This window comes from Cucumis melo, chromosome 11 (assembly GCF_025177605.1).
Source record: "Cucumis melo cultivar AY chromosome 11, USDA_Cmelo_AY_1.0, whole genome shotgun sequence".
Taxonomy (NCBI): Eukaryota; Viridiplantae; Streptophyta; class Magnoliopsida; order Cucurbitales; family Cucurbitaceae; genus Cucumis; species Cucumis melo.
In genome coordinates this window covers 2,936,755-2,955,705 of record NC_066867.1, presented here as the reverse complement: position 1 = coordinate 2,955,705, position 18,951 = coordinate 2,936,755, and the positions used below count along the sequence as shown (strand labels likewise).

Genomic DNA, 18,951 nt, shown 5'->3' with positions numbered 1-18,951 from the left:
TAGGAACAATGAATGTGTGAATTATAGTGCTTATTTGATAATGTAGTTATGCGTTAGTGTCATTTTGAGCTTCATGCCCTTTAGAGCTCTTGGAAGCTAGAGTGTAGAATCAATCCATCCCAAATATTTTCTTTTTCAAAGAATGTCCCCACGTTTTCATTCAAAAAAGGAAGCCAATATATAGATCTATATTTCAATGGTTAAAGTATATTCACACCAAGTTCAAATTTTAAATAAAAAGTGTTTACAATCTAAGTTTAACATCGAGGAAATCCAAAATTTCAAGTTTAAAGTCAAGCTACTTTATAGAAAGATATGTATTTCACAACATCAAAACAATCTTCACAAATCCATGTCTTATGAGCTAAGAATATAGATCTACACTTCATAAATTAAAATGGATAAAATGTAAATAGAAATGGATAACATACCTATATAGGTTAATTTTTATAAATATAACAAAACATCAAAATATTTATGGCATGTATAACAAGATAATAAACTCATGAAACCTGTCATTTTTTAAAATTATTCAAGGTTTGTTCTTGGCGCTTTTGAATTTTACACGGTTTGATTTCCTCTTTTTTCCTTTCGATCTTCCTCACAGTGGGGTCACTTTCTCTTCTTTTGCAATTTTTCTTTTATATTTTTTTGAAATCATAATCATTGTTCTACGATGATTATTATTCTTTTTAATTGTACTTCTATTATTAATATATTTGTTTTCAATCTATCGTCAATCTTATATATATATATATATATTTTTAATTTTTCGTGGACAAAGATAAACTACATGATCGTGTATCATGAACTACAGGATCGTGTATTATGATCTACACGATTGTTTATGACACATGATAGTTTACTAGGACTTTTCAAAACCATCGTTTATCATGAACTACACAATTGTGTATCATAAACTACACACAATCGTGTATCATCATCTACACTATTGTTTACTAGGGTTATTTTTAAAACCATCATTTATTATGAACTAACAATCATGTATCATGACTATGCAATCGTGTATCATTTTCTACACGATTGTGTTTCATGATTGTTTATAAGAAAATTACACGTGTGCATGGGGTTGATATTGATACCACCTACACGATCATGTATAGTGATTGTTCAAAATAAGAATTACACACTCCCGCGTGTGATCAATTAATCGCGTAATGATTGTGACATTTTTTATATTTTATACTGTGGGTTTGTAGGCTTTTTTTCGTTTTCGAAAGTGTTTTATACAATGTAAAAATTTTGACAGTTTGTTATATTTTTTTAAAAATCCCACATATGTACCCTTTTTTACTGTGTCTGTGGAGAGAATAGAGAATATTGGTTGGGAAGCTTGAAAGGCAAATGAAATGAGACATCCTCAACATGTCGAAGAGGTGGCATGTTAGCAACATGCACCGATTTGGCACGAAGTCGTGTATCGGACATACAACCTCACAATTCACCTCCATTCTATTTTTGTCAACAAATACTAAAATAACATTATTAAAAAAAAAATCCCAAAATAAGTCATATAATATTTTTAAAAAACCTAAACATTTTTTGGATTGGAAGCACCCAAGTAGGTAGCAGGCGCGAAAGCTAAAAGCACTACAAATTTCTCCGTTCCAACAAATCACTCTTCCTCTTCATTTCAGCCGCTCCATGGCAATTGCTGAAGAAGCTCTCTGAAACTCAGAGGCGCGAGAGAAGAAGAGAGAATCACACAAACATTTTATTCTTTCCTCGTTAGGTTTCTGCTCCCAAGCTCTCACTTGAACTTCTCGCATGGCTTCCTCCACTTCAGTCGATTCGTCTCTTTGGTGGGATCCTTTCCATCCGTTTCTTACCGAGCTCGAAAATGTTTCCCTCTCATCTACAGAACTTCCTCCTACGCTGGTAAGATTCATCCCCTCCATATCCTGTGAACTACTGTTTCAGTGCACATGTAACTGGGGTGTGTCTTTTCAGATGAAAAAGATGGATGACAACCATGCTTGGTTCGTGGGTACAGTTTCACTCTTTAAGAAACCGAATGAGAAATCAAGGGTGGCTTTAGATTCTCAGGAAGTTAAAATTGGAGCTCACACGCTATCTATACAACCTGAGCTTAAAGCTAAAGCCCTCAAGTTGAGCTCTTATTTGGTCTGTCCTCGCGCTTTGTATGGTTTAGTTGCTATATCTGAAAATTTGAATGCTTTACATTTTGTCGTTCATGTCACTGCACACAGCACTAAATTTGTTAAGCTACTAATTCATTTTCTGTTGTTACTCTAGTTGTAAGCACGACAATATGAGAATTATTTTAGTACTATTTTGATAATATACGATGTTCTCGTTTGAAATAGATGAAATTGTTCACCAAGAAATGACATAGTGAAAGGATTCTCCTATCAGTGCTTTAAAAAGCCCTCAAGGTTGTGCAGAGAGGCACTAAGTGCAGGTCTGGGCTTTGCCTTAGGTGCACATCAGACGTGTCTTTTGTGAAGCCCCAAGGCTGAGCCTTGGGGCTTTTTCATTATTGAAAAACCCCCTACTAAAGGTTTTATTCTTTATTAACAAAATAAAAGAATTTTTTTCTATTAAGCTTATATGCAAAATTCCTAAACTCGTGTTTAGGGTAACATTTTTTTCCTTCACTTTTCTATGTCAAGTCGTCAATTATGCTTTCTTTTCTTTATGGAGGACTTTCATGTATATCGCACCTCACACAAAAACCAACCTTTTTCGTGTGGAAAGTGCTTAAGCCCTAGAAGATTATTGCACTTCGTTGCGGCTTGAGTTTTTAAAATACTGACTCATATAGGGAGTGAGAAAGAACAAAGTCAAGGAAAGGAAAGGAAAAGGGAAAATAAGAGAAGCCTAGAGGGAATATCACCCTGATTTTTAACAAGAAATACAAGGTACTGATAAGAAAAAGAACAAGAGAATTTATAATTATTTGACAAAACTGGGTTTTAATTTTTGAGGTATAATGTGAATGAAAAGGGTGGATTCCAAAATATTTACTGGACATGTTATTTTCTTTTCTCCTTGTTAAAAAATATAATATTATCATTTTATTTATTGATGATGTACGTTTATCTTTGTGTTTCAGTGTTTGGATGAGGTCCAATCGTACATTCTGGCTTCTAGAACCATTGAACATGAGAATGTACATGAAAACTCCCCATTTGAGGAACTTCTTCACATGGTTGGTAGCTTCTTCCGATGATTCTAATATGTATCTTTAATTGACAACTTTTGAGAGAGGTATTACATTTTGTTCCGTGGTGCAGATTCAACATTTGATCATATGTTAACTTTGTAAGTCTACAATGATATCGAGTAGCTAGGTGAACGATTAAGTCTGGTGGTTTAGATATATTATTGACGTTATATGCTCAAGTACTTTTTGATTAAGGTTTTATGAATTTAAATCACTAGAGCTTGTATAGTTTTTATACCATTGGAGGTAATGAACCATCTATATTATTTAATGGTATGAGATAGGCAACAAAATTGGGTTTAAAAGAAATGAATTCAAACAATGGCCTCTAGTTTATTCGATGAAAGGAGAGGTGGTTGCCATCTCCCCTAATAGGGTCAGGAATAGCCTTCGGGCTTCCCTATTAACACAACAATGACATCTAGGTACTTAAGATTTATGGTGTTTAGGTGTGAATGGAATTGTTAGATGATATAAAATTAAATTCGCCTTTATTCATAAGCGATGATTTAAGATGGTATCGAGGCAGGTGGTTTAGGGAGGTTCTGTATTCAAGCCTCTATGTCGTTGTTTCCTCCCTATTTAATATTGATTTCACTTGTTGGTCATTCTTTATATTTTGATTCCATAAGTGAGGGAAGTGTAGGAGATACATAATTAAATTCGCCTTCACCCATCAACTTAAGCTCTTAGGTTGATGAGTTATTTAAAAATTTCTTCTCCCTTATGCAAGCTTCGGTCAATACCATCAACCGTTTGGATAGGATCGTTATAGACTTTCTTTTGGGTAGGGGTGAACATAAGCCGGGTTGAGCCTGGTTGGAAGAAAATTATGGACCAATCCAAAGTATCCGGGTTGGCAAAAAAATGAACCATATCGGTTCAATTCGTAAGGGTCAACCCAACCCAACCCAAAAAATTCGGGTTGGGCCGGGTTGGGTTGACAGGTTTTTTTTTTTTTTTTTTTTCCATCTCTCCATAATTTATTTAGACAAATTTTCATATTATTTTTCAATATGCAAGGTGAACAAATTGTTATTCAAGGTACAAGGTGACAAATATATATATGTGTTATACATTCAAATTTCAAGTATAAAATGTTCATTCAAAATGAGGTTTACTTTTAGTTTTAGGTGTATATATATATGTATATGTATCTATATATGTATATATAATTGGGTTGGGTCGGGTCAACCCTACCCCTAACTTGCACAACCCCGACAACCCGACTCAACCTTTTTTTCTCTAATTTTCTAACCCAACCCAATATAAAATTTAACCCAACCCAACCCTTACGGTTTAGGTTGGGTAATCCGGGTTGGTCGGGTTATCGGTTTTTTTGAACACCCCTACTTTTGGGAATAGAACGGTGGCTCCTGTGTTCCTACTTCCCCAATAAACGAATAAGAAGTAGGAAGCATCTGGTCGATTAGCAGCAGGGTGAATTGGCGAGTGTCCTTCTAGTCTTTTGTTCCTTGTTAACTAGGATTTGGGATTGGTTCTTTTCGCCAAAAGAACAATGCCCTCCTTATTAAATGGCTTTGGAGGTTCAGTTAGGAAGAAAATGTTTTTTGGAGATCCGTTATTGGTGCTATCTATGGTGTTGGTTTCAAATCGGGCGAAGGGAATAAAGTATAAGATTATGGGCTGGAATTTTAAAGAACAAAGGGCATTTTGAGCATTGGTCCCTTAGAATTTCGGATTCTGTCTCCTTAGAACTCAAGGACACAGATGTACAACCTATAGAATATGGATTCCAGATTTGTTTGTCCCTTAGAATTTCTAGCACTTTTGATAATTCTCTTGTACTTAAAGCATGGTTTCATTTTATTTTACTAATGAAGATACTTGTTGCCGTTTAAAAAAAAACAAGCACAAAGAGCATTTTTTCAATTTCATTGAGTTTTCTTTGGGTGACGGGAAAGCAATTAGATTTGGGTGGATAGTTTTGTGATACTTAACTTCTTGCACTGAAATTCTCTGACATTTTTATCATTTCTTCTAAAATAAATATTGTGGTAGTCGATTGCTAGTGTGGCTCCAACCAGTCGTGGGATTTAGGCCTATTTCTGATAGAGAGATGGGTGATATGGCTGCAATCTGCAAGTTCTTTATTCTTGTGTACCGCAGGGAAACCATGACTGCCTAAAGTGGAAGCTTGATGCCTTTGAAAATCTGCTGCTAAAGCCATTTTCTTAAATATTGCTAAGAAAACCTCTCCCATCACCTACCCTCTGGATAATCTTGTCTGTAAGCAAAAGTTTCCCAAAAAGTTAAATTCTTCCTCTGGTCCCTTGCTTATAGAAGCCTAAATACCCACGAAAAGCTTCGAAGGAAACTTAAAAGTAGCTCCCTGCCCCCCTCTATTTGCTGCCTTTGCTTGAAAGATGAGGAATCTCTAGACCTTCTGTTTTTGCAATGTGAATTTTCCACTAAGGGGTGGACTCTTCTGTTTAGTACTTTTGGCTTGGAGAGTTGCTTCCAACAAGGTTGATGATTGGATGATTGGATGCTTGATGGGCTTGGCGAGCTTGACAGTCCTGCCTTTAGCAGTGAAGGAAAGATTCTTTGGAGGTGTGCTATGTTGTCTCTCTTGTGGTGCCTTTGGAATAGAAGAAATAGTAAAACTTTTGAAGATAAGTTTGTTTCTTTTGATTCTTTTTGGGCTTATGTTCAACATACAACCTTTTGGTGGTGCACAAATTATACCAAATTCTTTGGTAGTTACATCCATTTGATGATTTCTAACATTTGGAAGGCTCTCCTTCACTCGTGCTTTGGGGAGAGGTTTCTCATCCCCTAGCCCTTGGAAGGTTCTCTCCCATCTTGTTGGAATATACTTATTTGTTTCTTATAAGAAAAGATATATTAGTGAGAAGTTTTTTCCGTAAAAAACTACGGCCTCAAATTAATATTAGGTATTTGTTTGATTATATATTCTGTTTTTGAAACGGAAACAAGCCTCTTTATTAATGATAATGAGACTAAAACTCAAAGTACAAGAGTATTATACTAAGAGCAAAAAGAACTAAGGGAAAATACAAGCTAAAACTTAAACAAAGACTATACTTAGGTAACATAAATATGATGGAATTCTAAAAGCGAACTCGAGCAGAAAATAACAAGCTAATCAAAGCCACTCAAAGACAATACATTGGTAGAAAGCAAAATACAAAGAAAAACTTAAACTTTCCATTTTTCATTAAACTTGATCATATGTTCTAAGTTATTGTCCTTGTCTTATTCGGTTTTCTTATTATAATGAAGGTTCTACTTGAATATTACATTGAACGGCAGTGCTTGCTGAAATGCACAAGGCGCATACTCTTGCATGCTTGTAAGTTCATTTCGATGAGTGATTACCGTTTCTGATTTTTAGTTGTTTGCTCATTTTTCCTATCTTAACCGACTTTTGCATGCATGAGATTTCTCATTTAGGACTACTTTTTCCTATAGATGTTAATTTTTACTTAATTTCTAATTGATTTTATTGATGATCTCAATGTAGTATTTGTTGGAAATGGTTCCAAAAAAGGTGATATTTGTGACACAGCACTAAGACTGATCAATGATGGATTAGAAAACAAACTTATATCAGTCTTGCAGAGTCTTTTGTCCTCCTCTCACTCCGAACAGATGGTACGGTTAGAATGGTTATTGCAGTCTACTTTTCTCCTTTACTGTTGCAGTTGTTAAGTTTAGAGCTGGGTGACACATATATTCTGATTGAGCAACTTCAAGGAGTTAATTTCTTCGCAGCACTTTTTCCTAAAGCATGAGATGAACTAAATTCCAGTTGTCCTCTTGGACATTTTCTCTTGGTGGCACACCATAGAAAAGTGTAGTTTAATTCTTAAAAAGAATATAATATCATGAATGTAATCAAAGAAATTAAAGGTTTTTGTAAGAGGCGTTTTAGAATTTGAACTTTGGGTTATTGGGAGCTTTGGGAGTGCTATATTCACAATTTTTTTGGGGGTAAGATCCTCTCTCTTACTATAGACTTAATTTAGACTTCAGTTTTTTTGTCTTGTCCCTCCAATTTGGTGTCAGGACCCCTCCTAAGGCCTTTGTTTCTTTTGTTGGTTTGTGTCTTATTAATATATATATCTGATTTGCTAGCATATTTGATTTTCTTTATTTATTTTTGATAAGAAACAATTTCATTGATGACTGATGAGTGCAATTACAAAAGGAGGAGGAAGGGAGTGTAAGACCTTTACTTGGGGAAATATTAGGATTATTAGTGTGTTTATTAGTAAGGGCTTTCGTCATTGGAATTAAAAGTGCTGGGATTAGAAGTCTAATAGGAAGCAAGAGCTTTCGTCGTTGGAATTAAAAGTCTAATGTTCAAAGTACAAGAAACAATACCTTTTATTAGTAAGGGCATTTTAATAAATAGCTTAAGAGTTGGTTAAGCTTTTTTGTTGTCTGACTTACGTATGTTTAAAAAGAAGTTGGAGTGTTAGTTTGAGATCAGAGTCTATAGTCTCTTTCTTGTTTCTGCTGGCATAGTTGCTTTGAAGGTCATTTGGATGTTTACTTCTGCCACTACAATATTTGGCCACTTAAGTGAGAAAAAGGATAAAGGCTGTTTCCCCATTTGTCGATGATTATATGTTTTAACTTGATATTAACAATTGGAAATGCTATGTAGGATGTTGACCTTTTCACATTTTGGGCTGAAGAGACCTTGACAGAAGATAATCTAATTTTGGACATTCTTTTTATTGCATATTATGAGTCATTTGTTAGATGCAATGCTGATCAATGGAAAGCGTTGTGTCTGCTTTATAAGGTACATTGTTGTTCTTCTTTTATTGCATTTTTTATTGTATTTTTATAAGTATTCTATTATTCTGTTAATGCCGCAAGCGGTCCAGGGAATCATATCTGGTTCTTATAACATGGAAATACTTGCAATATCAAGTGCGGCAATACATTCTTCTCGTCAAGTTAAAGTTCAATTATTATTTATCCTCATGGAAACATTGGACCTAGAAAGTCTTCTCCAGATGGTTCATGATCAAACAACCTTCAGGTTATCATCTTGTTTACTAAAGCTTATATATTTTGGATTTATAGGCAGGCAATTGAATAAGGATGTCTTACCTTTCTTCTACAACCCCTATAGTTTCTATCACTGTTGGAAAAGTGTTAAAGTACAATGATTTGGAAAAAGTGTAAAGCTGATAGAATGTTCATGTTTTATTGAATGTTTTTGTTCAGAACTTTTGGTTGATTTTCAGTTGTGTTATTGGTTGCTTTATTAGTTGTTCTACATTGTTTTATCTTGGGTGTCTCTCTTTTTTATTGCATTGTCTTTTTCGCTCCTATTGGGAACTTCAATAAAACATAAACATTTTACTACCTTTCCATTTCCTTTTGATGATTTAATGAAAAATGGAATGTTGTTTTTTGTTTTGTTTTTTTATTAAATGCCCCTTTCCCGATTGAGAAAAATTAGGGGTGGTAACTTGTGGCAATTGCTTATTTGATTGTTCTGTGCAGCTGTTTATTCTTTGTTTTGGTCATTGCTGGCTCTCCAATTTTTTTCTAATTTATTCTTCTATTTAATATGAAACTCAACTTTTCGTTGAATTATTGTAGTCTCACAGCCTATCTTATCATCGACTTTTCATGAAATACTTTTCCATTCTTCAGGCATGGTGTGTCAGTTTTTACGTTGTCTGATTTTCAAGAGATGGACGCAATAGTCTCTAGTTTGAATGCTTTTGAAATAAAAGAAGCAGGTCCTTTGTTACTAACATGGGCAGTTGTCTTGTGCCTAATATCCTCACTTCCCGGAAAAGAGGAACACAATGTCTTGCTGGTATGTGGGTCCATGAAAAGTGCTGGTTTGTTTTAGTGGTTATTGGATACTTCATATGACTTCATTTTTAACGTATTATCTGTCGGCAGGAGATTGATCATGTTGGTTATGTACGTCAAGCTTTTGATTCTGCAGCATTCAATTATTTTCTTGATATACTTCACAGCGATTTACTGAAGGAATCAGAAGTATGCTGCCCTTACTCTTAAGTCTTCTTATTGTTATCTAGTTAAAGAATGAATTTGACAGATTCTTCGCCCTCATACTTTGTGCATGATAACAACTCATTTTAGTTTATATTTTATTGTGTAAGGTTGGTTGTTCTGTGTGTTCTTTAATACTTTGCTTTATATATATGTATATATTTTTTTTTGTAGGGACTTATTGTTGGCTATCGAAGTGTCTTGAGAACCTTTATTTCTGCGTTTATTGCATCCTATGAAATTAATCTTCAGGTACATGTTCTGTTTATACTTTTTAATGTGATGCTTGCATAGAATGGTTGCTGTTTTGTTATTTTTATTATTATTATTCTTATTGTTATCATTAAAATTAAAATTTTATTTTTAAATTTTAAAAAAGGAAAAAAGCTGGTATAGTTCCTGTTTTTTAAAAAATACATTTTCCCCCATAAATACATAGGAATATGCATGGAGAACATTATGGCATGGGTACTAGTAAGTGACTATTCTGGTCCTCAACAATTCCATTTTGTTGAGGGATATTTTGACATGCAGAATGATGTAAAATGCTATTTTCCTTTAAAAACTCGATCAACGTTTTTGTTGAAGTACGTAGTTACATTATCAATGTGTAAAATGCTGATTTTGGTTTGAAATTGAGTATCAACCAAATTATAGTGGATATGCAAAGGCCATGTCTAACGGCAAGCCAATGTTTCTAAAGTCTTGCTTCAGTGAGATTAAGGATAAGTACTTCATTGCAAATTTGATGAAGTAAGTGAATAATGAAGTTGGTCATGAGAATGTTGTTCAAGTGAACGGATAATGCTCCCAATTGCAAAGGTGCAAGACATTATTGAAGCACAATTTCCAACCATGATATGGACACCATGCGTAGTTCATACACTAAATCTTGCCTTGAAAAACATTTGTGCTGCTAAGAATTTTGTACTCCTACAAACTACAATGGTTAAGTATTAAGTTGACAATTGACAATGACACAGTGACATTTTATTCTTTTTCTAGTGAAGAACATTTAGTATATTTTTTTGTTGAGGAAATGAAAAACATTTAGTATTTTGTGACGAATTATATTATAAAAAAATTAATTTTAAAAAATAGCGTATTCCCAACATGTCCGTGTCCTATTATTTAGTGTTCTGTCTTATTCGTGTCCGTGTCCTATGTCCATGTTTGTGCTTCTTAGTCCGGGTGTACTTCCTGATTGTTTGTTTCTAATTTTATTTTTTAGGTTTCTTTATTATTTTCATTGTATAATTCTCTTTGTACTATAAGTTTTATATTAACGAAGATGCTTGTTTCCGTTTCAAAAAGAAAAAAGAAACAAAGAGTAGAAGCTATATTCTCTAGAATGACAAAGATGGACAAGTTATAGGTGGAAGGCCGGCCAAAACTGAATTACATGAAGTTTGTCTTTCGCCTCTTGAAACATTGAATCTTTTCCATCTATCCAGTTTTTTGTGCTCCTTGTCAATCACTGGTTTCCAGAAGACTCTGTCTTGGGTAGCCTCCCAAAGGGAGACCTAAATATAGAAAAGGAAACTTTTCCGCTTTGCATCTTAATTTTCCTGCCATTTGGATCAACTCTTCTTCCCCAACGTTAACTCCAGTAAGTGCAAATTTATCCCAGTTAATCTTTATGGCCAGAACACTATTCAAACAAATTAACAGCTTCCTTTTGCTTGAGGAGCATGGCCTCTTCATATTTACAGAATAGGATTATATCATCAGTGTATTGGAGTATGAGAACGTGTATCTTGTCCTTTTCATGTAGCCTTTAAAATGTCCATTAATGTGCAACTTATTGATAATGGCTCCTAGAACTTCGCTGTCTAGCAGAAATAAAAAAAGGGGAGAGAGGGTCTCCTTGTCGAATGCCTCTGTTAGGCTTCCTTCTTCCTGCTTAACGTTGTACAGCACAAACACACACCACAACAACACTACACACACAATAATACGCAATACTAAATATTTTTAAGATCAATGTAAGTCAAACTGAAGTTTATTTATATATATAACGGAAGAGCATTCATTACAAAATGATTGCAGTCAAGTAAGAGGGCTGTTCTCTCCCACACATGAACTAGGAAGTCCACTCAAAACATTCTTTTCATATCCCCCAACCCTAGCTAAGCTTTCACTATATATCCTTCCTCCACTGCTGCCACGTCACCCCCCCCCCCCCCCCCCCCGGGACCACTGACCATTCCAACTACCAATTTGTCTACGTTGAAATGTCCTTCCTACCCTTCTTCCTCTTTCTATGATAAACCTGCGTGACTGGTGGCCTAGCAATACCCCATGGAGAAGAGCCACCTTGTCCTCAAGGTGGAAATCTAGGAATTGATTCACCAGTGTGGCGTAGGACTCTCAAGTAGCTTCATGGCTGGGTTGATCCTTCCAATGGACTAAGTATTCCCAGTCCCTTTCGGCGTCATTCCAGTGAAGTTGTGATACGTGGTCGAGCTCTACAACAAGTTCCATCTGATCATTAATCACCGAGATGTCCGGTTGAATAATGTGTTTATCCCCCACCACTCGTTTTAATTGAGAAACGTGGAAGACTGGGTGAATTTTGGCCGTGTCCGGGAGGTCCAGCAGATAAGCAACCTCGCCAACTCGTCCCATTACCATGTAAGGACCAAAATACTTAGGGGACAACTTATCACAGCGCCTTTTTGCCACGGATTTCTGCCTGTATGGCTGCAACTTCAGATATACGCAATCTCCGATGTCGAAAACCACGTCCCTTCGGTGTACATTGGCGAATTTTTTCATCTGATCCTGGGCATGCTGTAAATGGCGTTTCAAAGTTGCCAACGTTTCATCTCTAGTCTGTAACTGAAATTCAACCGAATCATTCGGAGTAGTATTCCCTTGACCGTATGAAATAATGGGAGGTGGGGGCTGTCCATAAACTACAGCATAAGGAGTCGTCTTAATTGATGCGTGGTAATTGGTGTTATACCAATATTCAGCCCAAGCTAACTTGTCACTCCATGTTTTCGAGCGATCTTGACACAAGCAGCGGAGATACAATTCGAGGCACTTGTTGACGACTTCGGTTTGGCCGTCGGTTTGCGGGTGGTAGGCCGTGCTTCTTTTCAGCTTGGTCCCCTGTAAACGGAACAACTCTTTCCAAAAATGACTCAGAAATACCTGATCGCGATCGGACACAATTGATCTAGGATAACCATGGAGGCGCACAATTTCCTTCGTGAACTCCATTGCCACTGTTTTAGCCGAGAAAGGGTGGCGCAAAGCGACAAAGTGGGCATATTTACTCAACTGGTCTACCACCACGAGTACTGAATCAAACGTCCGGGAGCGAGGGAGACCTTCGATAAAATCCATTGAAATGTCTTCCCAAATACGGCTCGGAATTGGTAGAGGCTGCAACAACCCAGCAGGCGATAGGGCTTGGGTCTTATTTTGTTGACATACCGGGCATTGATCCACATAGATCTTAATGTCATTTTTCATCCCTTCCCAATAAAGTTCCGCTGCAATTCGTTTGTATGTGCGTAACTGCCCTGAATGTCCCCCTACCACCAAGTCATGGAAAGTATGGAGGATGGTAGGAAGTAAGCTGGATGTTTTTGGTAGGACTAGTCTCCCTTTATAAAACAGCCGACCTTGTTTGATGGAATAGCGCGGAATACTATCGGGGTCCTTCAACAATTGCTCGAATATGTCTTTGAGCTTGTCATCCTCTTGAACCTCCTTTTCTACCACCTTCACATCCAATATGGAGGGAACCGCAATAACATTCAATTGAGCCTCGCCTGGAATGCGGGATAAGGCGTCCGCAGCCTTGTTTTCGGGCCCTGCTCTGTAAAAAATCTCAAAGTCGAAACTCATGAGTTTCATCAGCCACTTCTGTATGCCCGGAATCAGTTCCCGTTGTTCCAATATGTATCGCAACGCCTTCTAATCAGTGAACACCACAAAGTGATGTCCTAATAAATAGTGTTGCCATTTTTCCACGGCCAGTACAATGGCCATCAATTCTCTCTCACAAACGGATTTTTCCTTCACCGTTTCTGACAATTTCTGGCTGAAGTAGGCAATGAGTCTTTTATTCTGTGAAAGGACTGCACCCAAACCGAATCCGGATGCATCGGTCTCTAACTCAAATGGCTGCTGGAAGTCGGGTAAGGCCAAAATTGGTAGCGTAACCATAGCTGTTTTCAGTTGTTCAAACGCAAATGTGGTTTCCGTCGTCCAGTGGAAGTTCTTCTTTGTCAAACGAGTTAGGGGTGCGGCGATGGTTCCATAATTGGCCACAAATCGGCGGTAGTAGCCGGTTAGCCCCAAAAATCCTCTAAGCTCCCTAACATTCCTTGGAATCGGCCCTTCCAGCATTGCTCTAATTTTTTTTCGATCCGCTTCCACCCCTTTTGCTAACACCTAGTGTCCCAAATATTCAATTCGTTCCTTCCCGAATTGACATTTCTTTCGGTTTGCGAAAAGGCTATGTTCCCGCAACAGAGTGAATAAAATCGTGAGATGCTCCAAATGTGATTCTGCGTCTTTGCTGTATACTAGAATATCATCGAAAAATACCAAGATAAACTTTCGTAAGTAAGGACGAAAAACCTGATTCATGAGAGCCTGGAATGTCGTCGGTGCATTCGTAAGTCCAAAAGGCATTACCATAAATTCGTAGTGCCCCTCATGCGTCTGGAAAGCGGTCTTCTTTACATACTCGTCGCGTACTCTGATCTGATGATATCCCGATTTTAAATCGATCTTGGAGAAAATACTGGCTCCGTGTAATTCATCCAGCAACTCATCGATCATAGGAATGGGGAATTTATCGGGCACCGTCGCTCTGTTTAACGCCCTGTAATCAACACAGAACCTCCATCCTTCTTTTTGACTAGTATCACTGGACTGGAGTAGGGACTAACGCTCAGGCGGATGACTCCCGTGCTGAGCATCTCATTTACCAACTTCCCAATTTCGTTCTTTTGAACATGTGGGTATTTGTATGGTCGGACGTTGATCGGGTCAGTGCCGTCCTTAAGCTGTATACGGTGATCAATGTGTCTCAATGGGGGTAACCTGACAGGTAATTCAAAAATATCGGCGAATTCCCGCTCAAGTTATTCAAATTTCGGTTGGAGTTCCTCGGCCGCTTCACTCACGGTTAACTGCCTGTCAGCCCTCGACACTCCCATGGATCGGAAATTCACAAGAAAACCCCTGTCCTCCGGTTGCCATTGCTTCATCAACATCTTTAGGGAGATTGCCATCCTTGTCAGTGACAGGTCTCCTCTTAGCATGACCTTAACATCTCTTACCGCGAACGTCATGGCTAAGTTCCTCCAATCGACCGTCATTGCTCCCTGTTTTGGTAACCACTGCATGCCCAACACCATATCCAAATTTCCGAGTTCCAATGGTAAAAAATCTTCCACTACGGTCAGTCCGGGTAGTCCAACGACTACTCCCGTGCACATTCCTTTTCCTTGAACCGCCTTACCGGAGCCCATGATAACTCCATATTGCGTCGTTTCTGTCGTCGCTATTTGCATTTCCTCCACCAGCCTCAAGGAAATGAAGTTATGGGTAGCCCCGCAGTCTATCATAACCACCACTTCACGATCCTCCACTTTTCCTTTGATCTTAGAAGTCCCCGGAGCAGTAAGTCCCACCACAGAGCTCAAAGATAACTCAACAATCGGGCCTATCTCTACCATGCCTCCGTCGTTCTCCTCCTCACTCATCTCGGTATCGATCAAGTCGTCGGCCACCACGCAAAGCCTTAGTTCCCTATTCTTGCAGCGGTGACCCTTACTAAAGGGTTCGTCACAACGATAGCAAAGCCCTTTTTCCTTCCGTGCCTGCAGCTCAGAGTCAATCCATCGACGATATGACGGTTCTCGTCTGCCTCCCCCGCCTACAGTATGAGATTGACTTGTGTTTGAATTTGACGTTTGATTGACAACTTTTTTCGCCAATGTCACCATTTTCGTCGGTGGGCTCCCAAACGTCTTCGGGCTGGATCCTAGGTTTGTCTTCGCAGCCTCTTTCGAGTATGGGTATGGGTATGGGCCTCCTTTCGTCACTTCGGCCTTTTCCTCCGCGAGTTGGGCTGCTTCCATTAGATCCTCCAGGCCCACGACCCGCATGGAAAATACTTCTTTTCGAATTCTTGGATCCAATCCGTTAGTAAATGTTCCCTCCAAAACCTCTTCCGCCATCTCCGGCAGCGGTGCCGATGACTCTTCGAATTTTTGCAGGTACTCGCTCACTGAGCCTTCTTGTTTGATCGCCAAAAATCTCGCACAAGCCGTTCCATAATCCCTACATCGGAATCTGTTATACATTCTCTCCTTTAACTCCTTCCAAGACCTGAACCGTTTTCGGTTTTCCGCCCATCTAAACCAGTTCAGTCCTCTCCCTTCCAAACTGACCACTGCGATTTTCAGCTTTTCACATTCGTTCAGCAAGTGCATTTGAAAGTAGTGTTCCGCCCTGTAGAACCACCCCTCGGATCTTCACCGTTAAACACCGGCATCTCCAATTTTCTGAACTTAAACCTCTTCTGTCCCGCCTCCGTTTCGACGCTCAGGGATGTTTCACCTTCTTCCCCTTCCTCTTCTGTCACTTCTTCGTTTCTGACTTTCCTCTTCCCGGTGCTTATCCCGGTTAGTTTCGACCCTCCGGTTTGTCTCTGGCGGTCTTCGTAAATCACTGAGAGCATGGCGTGCATCTTTTCTAAGTTTTTCTCTAACAATGGTAGCCTCTGGACTTCTTGCTTAATCGCCTCGATCTCTGCCTCTGAAGCGGTTAGGCGATCCTCTATCATCTTTTGCGTCATTTTCTTCCACCTCCCCAGACTGTCGACTCGCTCTGATACCAATGTTAAGCTTCCTTCTTCCTGCTTAATGTTGTACAGCATAAACACACACCACAACAACACTACACATATAATAATACGCAATACTAAATATTCTTAAGATCAATGTAAGTCAAACTAAAGTTTGTTTATATATATAACGGAAGAGCACTCATTACAAAAGGATTTCTCACAAAACGATTGTAGCCAAGTAAGAGGGCTGTTCTCTCCCACACATGAACTAGGAAGTCCACTCAAAACATTCTTTTCATATCCCCCCAACCCTAGCTAAGCTTTCACTATATATCCTTCCTCCACTGCTGCCACGTGCCCCCCCGGGACCACTGACCATTCCAACTACCAATTTGTCTACGTTGAAATGTCCTTCCTACCCTTCTTCCTCTTTCTATGATAAACCTGCGTGACTGGTGGCCTAGCAGCCTCTAGAAGCCACAATTCTGTCTCTTGGTTTTTCGTTGATGAAGATAGAAAATCGAGGGTTTTTCAGGCAGCCCAACATCCATGTTGACCATTTAGAGCTGAATTTCTTACAATGCAGTACCTTGTAAGTGAGGATAGTCTGACTGATGGGTCTAAAGTCCTTTGCATGAACCGCATCTTCTTTCTTTTGTATTAAACAAAAGAAATGAAAGTTGGTTAATGAGGTATTTTGATATTTTTGAAAAACAATCGAACGAATAAAACAAATCAAATCTTCAAGTTGGTTAATCTAACCTTTTAGGTTAATGAAAATCATGTTTTGATCGTTTGGGAGATGAATGATCAGGTGTTTCATGGTAGGTGGTTTTTTTGTATGTTCGTGTATTCTTTCATTCTTCTTTATGAAAGTTGTTTTGCTCAAAAAATAGAAAAAATCAATTTCATGTCCGTTCTTACCATTAGGCTAACCCATAATGGTTCTTTCTTGGTGGTGGCTTCAAATCACAAGAACCTTCCTCTTCTTCTTCTTCTCTCTCTCTCTCTCTCTCTCTCTCTCTCTCTCCCCCCCCTCTCTCCCCCCCCTCTCTCTCCCTCTCTCTCTCCCTCTCTCTCTCTCTCTCCCTCTCCCTCTCCCTCCCCCTCCCCCTCTCCCTCTCCCTCTCCCTCTCTCTCCCTCTCTCTCCCTCTCTCTCCCTCTCTCTCTCTCTCTCTCCCTCGCTCTCTCTCTCTCTCTCCCTCGCTCTCTCTCTCTCTCTCTCTTTGTAGTCTTTCTTGTAGCTCCCTTTGGATGGGTTTCTCTTATCTTGTTTTTTAGGTTGCCCTTTTTTGATCAATACTAGTTCTTGTTTCTTGTGGAATATTTTTTTTGGGATATGAAACAATTTCATTGATGAATGAATTAAATTGTTATACACCTTTTTTGAGTAATGTTAAGAGTCCAATCTCTAAATGCTACGTCCCATCAATACACTTCTTTTCATCTGGCTTTATTTGTATTGCAGATGGAGGACACTACCTTCTGTTCAATTTTGGATATTCTTTGCAATATATACCGTGGGGAGGTTTGGATGTATAATGATCGGCAATAAGATGATTCTGTAGTTTCTGCTTCTTGTTTTTATTATATTATATGCTGATAATTTTCTGTCCATATTGTGTTGTTCATGAAAATTGCAGGAGTCACTTTGCATTCAGTTCTGGGACAAAGAGAGTTTCACTGATGGTCCTATTCGGTGTCTACTTTATGACCTAGAAGGTGAATTCCCTTTCAGGCTTGTGGAATTTGTTCGTTTTTTGTCGTCTCTATGTGAAGGAGCTTGGCCAGCAAAATGCGTGTAAGCAATGTCTCTATTCTCTAGTCCTTATTGGCCCTGAATTTGCTAGAAAACACTGTAATTCTGAGTCTTTGGGTGCAATATCATGTTGAATTTCCACATTTTCTCCTGAGTTTGAAGAATTAAAGTCAGGCATTTCTTTTTCCCACATGTTGAAAATGAAATTCTTATTTCCTTTCACTAATGAAAGTTTTTATTACTTACGATTAATTGGATCGCTCTGATTAGAGCATCTTTGAGGGATAATTTGTCTTTTAGTCACCAAGGAGGGTGTAAAAGCCCGGTGGGGGAGGAGGTTAGATAAATAAACTAGGAGGCCATAGTTATCAACTTGACGTCCCTGGGTTTAGGGTTGGGAAGCATTTTATATGCAATATGCCAATATCATACACGTGGTGAGTGCTAGTGATACATAATTAAATTTGCCTTTCCTACTAATTGAAGCTTTTGGGTCGATCGGTGATTTAATTACATTTAGGTCATTGAGTTCGAGTGACTTTTTGTCGACACCACCCAACTAAAAAATAGCATTGCTGCTGCCGTGTACGTCGCCACTCAATGGTGCGTGGGAGGTGCACGTGCGGCATTTTAGCTTCCCTCGTTGGGTTCGTCTCAGATCTTAATTTTTGGTCTGTTTGTGCCTTTGGTTCCATCAAAATCTACTCAGGTGTGAAGTTGTTTGGAAAATAACCCTTTCGTTCCTAGGTTTGTGCCCGTTTTGTTCTAGTTCCTGTTTTGCCTTTTGGCATGTTTTTCAACATGGTTTTGATTCTGTTTTGCTTTCATTCTGCATGTGAGATCTATGGACTATGCGTTAGTTCATAATGGATGAGATGAAGCATATAGTATTTGATGTCACTCCCCTAACTTCAAAGATGACGGAACATTAAATGGATCTTGTTGCTATGATGGGCGTCAAATGATTCAACTTTACTTACTTAGTGGGTACTGATATGGATGGTTGTGACTGAGGATCTAACTATAGATGATAAGGAAAAGAGTTGGCTTTGAGATGTTACTCGACTTTATATTTAGATAAAGAATTTCAGTGATAATGAGGTCGTTGGCTACTTGGCTTGGTAGAT

General features: G+C 38.4%; 1 protein-coding gene and 1 pseudogene across 4 annotated transcripts in view; both read left to right on the top strand.

The window, feature by feature from the left end:
* Window positions 1-1,575: 1,575 nt before the first annotated feature.
* Window positions 1,576-18,951, top strand: part of LOC103497512 (uncharacterized) — a 65,109-nt gene continuing 47,733 nt past the window's right edge. For 2 of the 4 annotated variants that reach the window (XM_051079571.1, XM_051079570.1), the window contains exons 1-12: window positions 1,576-1,899; window positions 1,972-2,145; window positions 3,098-3,193; window positions 6,476-6,545; window positions 6,717-6,847; window positions 7,866-8,006; window positions 8,092-8,249; window positions 8,873-9,041; window positions 9,131-9,229; window positions 9,419-9,496; window positions 17,534-17,593; window positions 17,709-17,866. In XM_051079571.1, coding sequence (XP_050935528.1) covers window positions 1,789-1,899; window positions 1,972-2,145; window positions 3,098-3,193; window positions 6,476-6,545; window positions 6,717-6,847; window positions 7,866-8,006; window positions 8,092-8,249; window positions 8,873-9,041; window positions 9,131-9,229; window positions 9,419-9,496; window positions 17,534-17,593; window positions 17,709-17,866 — 1,445 coding nt within the window. In that variant the 5' untranslated portion in view covers window positions 1,576-1,788. Of the gene's footprint in view, window positions 1,900-1,971; window positions 2,146-3,097; window positions 3,194-5,665; window positions 5,783-6,475; window positions 6,546-6,716; window positions 6,848-7,865; window positions 8,007-8,091; window positions 8,250-8,872; window positions 9,042-9,130; window positions 9,230-9,418; window positions 9,497-17,533; window positions 17,594-17,708; window positions 17,867-18,951 lie in introns of those variants that run through there. The other 2 variants (XM_051079573.1, XM_051079574.1) reach the window with 2 other exon arrangements.
* On the top strand, window positions 3,542-3,648 carry LOC127144127 (U6atac minor spliceosomal RNA; annotated as a pseudogene).